Source organism: Lygodium microphyllum, chromosome 10, assembly GCF_053477565.2.
Source record: "Lygodium microphyllum isolate KBCC chromosome 10, Lygodium_microphyllum_v1.1.10, whole genome shotgun sequence".
Taxonomy (NCBI): domain Eukaryota; kingdom Viridiplantae; phylum Streptophyta; class Polypodiopsida; order Schizaeales; family Lygodiaceae; genus Lygodium; species Lygodium microphyllum.
The window spans coordinates 130,397,068-130,406,961 of NC_141144.1; the positions used below are offsets into that span (position 1 = coordinate 130,397,068).

The window sequence follows — 9,894 nt, forward strand, 5'->3', positions numbered from 1 at the left end:
TCAAGATCTATACCTTGTGCAAAGAAGCTTTTTAATCAATATCACTTAATAAAGATAAAGTTTTAACTCATATCTAAGATAACTTTTCCATTCAATTAATACTATACATATTCGATTTAATCAACTCTATTATGAATCATTGATATAACCTTAGTAATTAGGCATTGGGCAATTATATTAATAAATTTATTTACAATATAATATACTAATTTTTAAAGTAGAAAAGTGCCCTTCAAATACAATGCTAGAAAAATTTTACCTTTCTTCAAGAAGGGCGAAATTTTTCTTTTGCCCTTCAAATGCATTGCTTGCAATATTTTGGGATTCTCCAGCAGGTCAATAATGGCCCAGAAGGGCTGTGCAACCTTCAAAAATGAACCTTGGCTGGGGCACAACAAGGCAGCACCAATGTCAAAACACCTTATAAAACCCTGCAATCTCTCAGCTTTGGAGACAAGCGAGAAATGCAAGGGGAGGGGGGAAAGGCAAAGGGGGCGGGACCCAATGTCAAATAAAATATGCATGACTATGGGGCCCTCCCACAAAAACCAGATTCAGATCTTTATACACTACAGATGATGCCGGGTGTGAAGGGTGCTTGCACCATCCCCTTCCTCCTTTCTTTGAGAGAGAGAGAGAGAGAGAGAGAAGGGCTTCTGTGTGTCCCTCATCTCATCGGTTGAAGGAAAGGAACGTTTCTTTGATCTCACCGACAGTCTTTTCCTGTCCTTCCTTCCCGCATCCCCTTCTTCATCCCTGCCGCCATACCTCCCCTCCGTCCTCTCTTCTTCAGACCCCGGCTTCCTATCTCCACCGCAGGTAAGCTTCCTTCGATTCCTTCCCCCTTCGATCGGATGTCTCCTTCTTCCCTTTTTACCCTGGCCATGGTGCTTCCCTAAAATCTTTTCTTGCACCAGCAGTATTGACGCTTCTTGCCGTTGTGCTCTTTACTAAGCTTCTTGGTGTGAGATTCTGTTTCTGACTCCATTTTTTCTCCATTACGTCCGTAACTGCTCGATCTTTCACCATCTCCACTTCATGTGCTTGTTCTAGTTCGAGTGATTCTGACGGTATGCGCCTTTGACAATTACAGCGACGCGAGCCACTCGCTCGATCTTTCACGAATTTTACTTCCTGTGCGAGTTCCAAAATCACTCTTGCTGGTTCTAGTCGGACTAATTCTGATGGTCGGTGCCTTTGACAATTGCAGCGAGGCGAAGTCGGACTGCTCTCCTTTCTTTCAGGAGCACATACTCGTCATTTTGCGGGCGTTATGTAGCAGGCCAAGCTTTCAAGTATGATTCATCGATGCCGATTGCTTTCGCCAATTAAAAGCTCTGAAATTCGCTCTAATAGAGGCAGTTCTGACAAAGAGGGTAACAGTTATGCTTTCTTTCTCTTGGTCCGTGTGCTTAAAGTTATTGTCTGCTGCTTCTTTTGACATTAGTATCTCTTCTGCTCTTACCAGGAGCTGCTGTAATGATCACATATTCAGTCCACTGCTGATTATCGATGTCAAACTGCTTCCGATTGGTGTGCCTTTTACATTCGTGCATTGACATTGTGACTGGATTGCTCATCATGTTTTTCCTGCAAGAAACGGCGATCTTTGGCCTTGGTCAGGAGACCTCAAGCAAACTGTTGGGATCCACTCCACATGACCAGTTGCTGCTCAAAACGTCCGAGTCACTGGTCGGTGTATGCTATATCATCATCGGGATATTCCTTTTCATGGTGTCTTTTGTGAAAGATGGGGATTTCCAGAGCTTTTTTGCTAAAGGATGTGTACTCTCACACGCATTAATGGCTGCGTGGAGGCTCTCATTTGAACGGAAGATCGATGATTTTGCCTGGGATTGGCCTCGGCAAGTTGTGGGAGATTCCTTGCTGGCCATGTCATGGGTGTTCTATTTGGTGTGGAACTGGAGGGACAAATACGATTGATTTTACTTGTATTCTAAGCTGTTATGCAGCTTTGACGGTGTGCATAAGCATATGGTAATTACAGCAGCATTAATGAAGGTTGCTCTCTACTAGAACGGTACCTATAACTGGAACACTGTGTCGTGCAGCTATGCAGTGTGGTCCGTGGACAGATTTCTGTTGCCTCTGTATATAGCACTGCACGATTCCTGTGCTATTTTTTGTTTGGAATAAAGTCGGGCTTTATTGCCCGGATCCCACATCCGCCTGCTTCTACTCCATGCAAGGGTCCTAGCCCTACACAGCAGAAGCTGTTTTGGTTTGTACAATAGTTTCTTTCTTTCTCTGGAGATCCAGAGAACGTTGAAGTATATCAAGAAAAGGCTGAAAGGTCACAAAATTGGCTCTGAACCAGGAAGCCTAACCTTGGCCTACCAGCACGTGCTTCACTAACATAGTCGAGTAATGTCTGATAGCTAATAGGGCTTGTTTATTGTTCTTGTTTCCATTGCCCCTTATCAACAGTTCTAAGCACTAGCACTTCCTTTGGTCTTTTTGAGAATTATGGCTTCAAACATGGCTTCTCTTTGAGGCGTCTCACTTCTTTCCTTCTCGTATTTGTAGATTTTCAAAAAGTTTATGAGTCTTTTTTCTCGGTGATGTTTTTCCTTCTTCAGCCATTTCTTGTGAACCTTTTTTCATCATGTGTTTGACATGTTTTACATGTAGTAGCGAGTCAATTTTCAATCCACAAATAGGATCATTCTTGTTATTTTCAAAAAATGTTTGGTTTCTATTGAGCCATATGTTCCACAATAGCAAAGCTTCTAGTCCAATTCCATATTGATGGCATATGGCTCCACAATAGCAAAACTTCTAGTCCAATTTCATATTGATAGCAACTAACTGTAGAATTCTTCCATAATAATCTCTTTCTTAGTTATGCTCATAGGATAAAAGGACACGATGAGGACTTGCAACCAATTCAATGTATTTTTGTTAGCTTTACAGGTAAAAAAGATGTGCTACCATTTCTTCTTTTGCATTGCATGGGGGGCAATTACCATTGCCAATACCTAGCTTTGTAGCTCTTTGGTTGGTCCAAAGAGCTTTTAGTAGTATAGGCAACATCGAGCAAGAAACTTTGGGTTGGATATTGGTTGTTCGTGTGGTGTTGAATCTGTACTCCCACTATTTGCGATGCTAGTTTAGTCCCCACCTATTGATCTTCGATATCAACTTCTTGTTTTTTGTTCTAGTTCAATAGGGTTAATTCGGGTTGATCATGTTCTACAAATGCCTTGTGGATTAAAGGGCATGTTTAGTTGTATTGTGCTTTTTAATGATTGGCCCCCATATGTTTGTCTTTGAGAGGTTAGTGGTAATTTGAGGTGGTTTAGGTGAAACTCTTGGCTGTTATATGCCAGGGTCTTCCAATTTATTCCTTCAAAGTTCTAAATGCCCTTTTATTGAATGGTTTTTTTGCATGGTATTTTGTGAGCCATTAGAAGGTGCCCCCCTTGTATTGGCTTGTGGAATATGCTATTACATATTGAATTTGTGACACTCAATGGGAGTAGAGTTTTTTATGGGGGTGATGTGCTTAGGTGTTTATAGGGTTCCTAAGCTAACCATAAGCTTTTAGGAAGTTGTGAGTAATTTCTTGATGAACTTTGCTTGCTTGAATGCTATTGTGATAGCATTATGGTTTTTCCATCTTAAAAGCTAATTTATTTGGTAATTTTTATAATTGTAATGAATTAAAATCGTGCAATCCTCTTTTTCATGATAATAGCTTCTTACAATCCATTTAGCCGCTAATTTATTGGCCATATTTCTCAAATCCAGAAGTCTTAGTCTCTCCCCTCTGTCAAGAATTGTACGGTGGGGGAACTTGCTTGAGCTGTTGCACCAAACACACATTGTATACACATGAGGAAACTTACTTGAGCTGCTATCCTAAACACATACCACTCACAAAGAGAAAGCTTGCTTAAGAATACAAGAAGAGAGAGAGAGGTAAAAAAACGTGTTCTTGCTAGTTTCTTTTTCTTCTTTTACACACAATACACTGTACACAAAGTAGATAAGATACAACATAAAGGAAAGTGGTATACTAAGTAAAACAATGCATAGTTGATTATACTATTTCACTGACACTATATGTTAGCTATATGTCAGCGCAATAAACTAAATGATATAAGTGATAAGTCGGTGGTCATGTGAGAATCATAATGACCATTGATATACTAAGTATAGATGTGTGGATCCATCTGATTAAGCAATTCTTCATCAATATCCGCACATGTTGAGCTTGTTATCTCAACACACTCTCTCTAAGCTCAATTGTATCTTGTAACTCCAAGTAAGCTTAAATTTTTTTGAAGCTTCTTTGTATTCAATGCCTTTGTGAAAATGTTAGCTGTTTGATCATGTGTTAACATATACTACATCAATCTCACTTGCAAGTACATTCTCTCTCATAAAGTGGTAATGTATCTCAATGTGTTTAATCCTAGCATGAAACATTGGATTCCTAGCTAGTTATATGCTGCTCATGTTGTCACAATAAATGACAATTGGACCAACTCCTTATATATTTAAATCACCCAATAACATTTGTAGCCATACCACCTCACATGCTGTCATAGCAGTACCTCTGTACTTAATAAAGCAACTATAGATTGCTTTTGGCTCCTCCATATCACTGTTGCACTACCAAGGGAATACATGAATTTGCTGGTAGACCTTCTATCAGACATGCTACCAGCCCAATCAGCATCGATGTATCCAAACATCTATATATCCTTACACTTATCTATTTAAAAAGTCCATAATATCAAGTGGACTTCACATATCTTAATGTGCATCTAATTGCATTCAAATGAGGCTTTCTGGGCATTTGCAAAATAAACTGACTGACAAGGCCAATGACATAACTCATTTGGACCTTGTGATAGTTATGTGATAATTATGTAAATTTGACTTCTTACTATCCTCCTAAACATAGTAGGGCATTTTATCTCATCCCAACATCAACACTCAACTTCACATTTTGCTCCAATGGTACTAAAAGAGACTTACATACTATCATACTATACTTAGACAACATGTCCAAGCCATACAGTCTTTGGGACAACCATATATCATTATCACATTTGATCGCCTCAATACCAAGAAAGTACTTTAGCTCACCTAAATCCTTCATTTCAAACTTCTTCAAAAAGTCCTTAACTTCAGCTATCCCACTATCACAGTCACATGTAAAAATCAATTCATTCACATAGATAACTATAATAAACAAACATGTATCTCCCTTTCTCGCATAAAGTGAGTGATCAGTATCACAAACATAAAATCAAATATTGACAAGATACTCTTCGATCTTGTCAAACCATACTCTAGGCACTTGCTTCAAACCATAGAGTGTCTTCTTTAGTCTACATATATATGTGGGATGCTCTAAATCCTCATAACGTACTAGTTGCTCCATATACACATCTTCTTGCAATTCACCACACAAGAAGGTATTCTTTACATCCATTTGCTGCAAACTCTAACCTTTGGCTGGTACCAAAGCAATCACAAATCTAACAGTTGTCATCCTAGTAATTGGATTGAATGTCTCTTTATAATCTATGCCATATGTTTGAGCATAGCCTTTTATAACCATCCTAGTCTTATATTTGCTAATAGATGTTGAGATATCGAGCTCCACTCGTGATACGCCAGGGTGACCGTTGTGTATTTATGTCACCGACTTGTCAGTTGCAGACGCGGTTGGTACACCGCCCATGAATAATAGCTACATGATAGCTATCCTTATCTACTCTAGTTCGTGGCTCAGTTAGTATGCCACCTTAGTTAGTTGAGTTTGGTTTGAGACCCATATATAGGGTTCTTCTATTTCTTTGTACTTGAGTTCTTTTGGCTTACACAACTAAGAAGAGGAAAACTGTTTTCAGCCTCCACCCTTGTGTGTCTTCCCCCATTGTGCAAGCAAGAAAGCTTCAAGCGAGACTCCTTCCTTCTCTCCCACAATCGTGACAATAGAACCATCTATATTATGCTTAATTTTCTAGACCCGCTTATAGCCAATGGATTTTTTGCCATAAATAGTACTATATCCCAAGTCTTATTGGCTTCTAATGCATCCATCTCCTCATTCATTGTTGCATCCCAATGAGCATGACCGACAATATTCTCAAAATAAGTGGGCTCAACATCCTCAACCACCTTTACCATATAAGCATAATGGTGAGCTGCATAACCTTAAAAACCAAATCTTTTAATAGGGTATTTGACCATGCTAGTCTTGTGTACCACTAGATTACTTAGTGAAGTCTTTACATTACAATATGTGCTCTCTGTACACTTGGTGCTCTGATTAAAAGAATACTAAGATCATTATGTAAACTCTTTGAGCCACTAAAATCTCCATTAAACCCTAAATAACCAGCAGATGCATCATTATCATCTAACACTTTCTTCTTCTCTTTGTCTTTACCTACAACACTAGTAGATGCACTTGAAAATGTGGGACTGCTCCTTAGTCTCCCAAACCAAGTGCTAACTATAGATGCAATACTAAATGATGTTTCTAGTCCCTTCAAGATTCTTGCTTTTGTTTCTACATATAGCTATCATAATTATCATCATCATCCAATGCATCACCACTAGATAATTACAAACTACTCATCTCATAAAAAATAACATTCGTGCTCACTCTGAAATCACTTGTAATAGGGTTATAACAATGATACCCTTTCTACTCTAAAGAGTATCCAATAAAATTACAAATTTCAACTTTGGATCAAAGCTGCTTTCGTAGCTCATCTGACATATAAACATATGTAATAAAACCAAACACTTTCAAGTGTGACACATTGAGTTTCTTGCCTATAAAGCATTCTTCAGGGATCATCCCATGAACTGTAGGCTATGGGAGTTCTATTCATAATATAGATAGCAATATAAAAAGCTTTAGACAAACAATATTTTGGCATATTCTTTTTAGCTATCAATGTCTGCATAACTTCTACAATATATCTATTTTTTCTTTTTGCAAGCCCATTTTGCTATGGGGTATACCTGCAAGTAAACTGCCTCTTTATCCCATGAGACCTCAAGAAATCACTGAACTCATGAGAGAGATACTTTTCCTCTCCATCTGACCTCAAGCATTTAACTTTCAAGTCTGTTTCTATTTCAACAATAGCCTTGAAAGTTTTGAAGTGCTCAAATGCATCACTCTTTTCCTTCATGAAATATATCCACAGCTTTCTTGAACAATCATTAATAAACATGAGAAAATGTTTGCTACCACTAAGAGACATGTTTTGTGTAGGCCCCCCAACATCTGTATGCAATTTCAACCTTTGCAAATTTTCATGTCCAATATATTTGTGCCATATTTCAATGCTAACTTGCTCTACTATTTAGCCAATAGACACTAAATTCTTTGTGGCTCAACCATTTGGCCAACATACACTAAATTATTTGTGATTGACGCATATGCAATACATTTGAAAAGACTCTTTGATCGACAATCATGCAAGGATAAGGAAACATTTCCAATGTGTAAAATTGGGTGGTATGAATCATCAAACATCTACATATAACCTAGATTTCGTAAATCATGTATCTCTCCAAACCATTCAACATGGCTGGTCATATGATTAGATATGCATGAATCAACATATCGTACATCATCATGTGTTCCCTTTTCTATAACATCATTTATCATATGCTATATAACAACAAAGAGACACTCATTTTTGTCTTCATTTTTTTGTGAAGCTGATGCATAGTTTTCTTGCCGCAATTTATTACTACGGATATTATCCTTCTTAGCATAATATTGGGTTGCAATATGACTTGTTTTGGCACAATAATGATAAATAATACCAGAATTGCTAGAACCTTTGTTTTGCCATCCACCTCTTCCTTTACTCGTCTTTATATATTTTTTGTATATTATCAATATGTTATATCTATTTTTTGAGCTTCCCTTGCATCTATAGTTTCCACTGGCTCTTGAAACGTGCATTTCACCGAATTGTTGATTTAACCTATTTTGCTAGTTATCACCTACACGTCCCATACCATGGCCTCTTGAAGAGGTTCTTCCACGTCTTCTTCCTCAACTTGAGTAAAATGCTTGGACTTGTTCACCAATTCTTTTAGATGATTCACCTTGCAAGTTGATCTCTTCAGTGATCATGAGAGAGACAAACTCATTAAAAATTGAAAACGGCTTTTGTACAAAAGTGACAAATAATTTCTAGGTCTTCTCATTATTGATGCTACCAAAATTAGATGAAACAAAATCATCATTATCAAGCATTGAATCAATAAATATTAAGGCATTTACAATACTTCTCACTTTCAAAATATAGTCATTTATAGACATCTTTCCTTTCTCCAAAGTATTCAACTCTTGCTTGAGTTGAATCTTCTGTGCCTTTGTATTTATTGAAAATATATTCTCAAAGATTCTCCAAGTTGTATGTGAAATCTTTGCATTTTTTATATGTTCTAACATAGTGTTGTCAATGATGGCCACAGATAGCCAATACATCACCTTTTTATCTTTTGCATTTTATTCCTTCCATGTCTTTAATTCTTTTGTAGTCACGTTTTTCATATGTCCCAACGTAGTGTTGTCAATTATGACTAGAGATAGCCAATACATCACATTTCTGTCTTTTGCATTCCATTATTTCCATGCATTTTAATTCTTTTGTAGTTGCAAGATTACTTAGCTCTGACTCCTTTTTTTCACTTGAAACAAACTCATAAATACATTTTGCAATAAGGAAGTTCATCACACAAAACTTTCATGATGGATAATTGTTATTTTCTATCTTCACAATAATTAGGTTTCCACTGTTCTTTGTCATTTTTACAAAATTGATACAAAAAAACAATCAATTATTTTGTGATCTTTCACATCACAAGACTTATAGATTTAAATTGTGTAACTTGTGCACCCACTTTCGACGAGACAGAGCCGAAATTGCAATATACATTGAAATTGGTATAGTATCTGCAACCTTATGGATCAAAAACGGGATCCAAAACTGTCTTAGATGGCCAAAAAAATTAAGGAAAGACCTATCTATATAATATATGATACTCTACTCGCACACCAAATCTCATAGTAATCTAATATTTTTGCTCTCCTCCACTTTTGGTGTCACCATAGGCTCAATCCAAGAGAAAGAGGGCAAGAGTGGGAGAGATTTTTACTCATTGCTTACTTGCTAGAATCATTTCTTCTTCTTCTTCACTTCAGCCTTCAAAACTAGCCTCTCTCAGTGGCACCACTCTGATACCATGTCAAGAATCTTGTGGTGGGGGGACATGCTTGAGTTAATGCAACAAACACACAACATATATACAAGAGGAAGCTCATTCAAGAACACAAGAAAAGAGATGGAGGCCAATTCTTTTTTCTTACTGGTGCCCAAAGTATAGATAATATATAATATAAAGAAAAGTGGCATACTGAGTCAAACAATGCCTAACTGACTATATTAATCGACTCGTGCTATAACTATGCTAGTTGTATGTAGGTGCAACCAAATAAATATAATAAGTGATAAGTCAGTGGCCATGTGAGGATCATAATGACCATTGATATGCTAACTGTAAACATGTAGATCCATCTAACTAGATGGTCCATCATCAATGTCTACATGTATTGAGCTTGCCATCTCAACATCCTTGACCTTGGCAAAGTGCGATGCTCCTAGGAAACCTTAGGGATTTTGAATCTCTCTCCACCATTCCTTGACCATAGGAAACTCTAGGAAAGGCTTTCCAAGTTTTTAATTCCAATTATGGAGGGCTTCCAAAAAGACATGAAATATATCATGGACGGAATGATTACATGCTTAAGGACATCTATTCTTTCAGGAAAATTCAATTGCAACCCCTTGAGGTATTGCAATTTCTTCTTTATCTTTG

General features: G+C 37.4%; 1 protein-coding gene across 4 annotated transcripts; it reads left to right on the forward strand.

Moving 5' to 3' along the window:
- The first annotated feature begins 575 nt into the window (after window positions 1-575).
- Window positions 576-2,522, forward strand: LOC148030565 (uncharacterized). Of its 4 annotated transcripts, none has more exons than XM_087686917.1 (3): window positions 576-819; window positions 1,211-1,382; window positions 1,469-2,522. In XM_087686917.1, the coding sequence occupies exon 3, from the start codon at window positions 1,513-1,515 to the stop codon at window positions 1,942-1,944; it is 432 nt and encodes a 143-aa protein (XP_087543043.1). In that variant the 5' UTR covers window positions 576-819; window positions 1,211-1,382; window positions 1,469-1,512; the 3' UTR covers window positions 1,945-2,522. The 4 variants fall into 4 exon arrangements, with proteins under 4 accessions (XP_087543043.1, XP_087543044.1, XP_087543042.1 ...); XM_087686918.1 differs by having other exon boundaries at window positions 1,211-1,295; XM_087686916.1 differs by having other exon boundaries at window positions 577-819; window positions 1,094-1,376; window positions 1,469-2,515.
- Window positions 2,523-9,894: the final 7,372 nt, after the last annotated feature.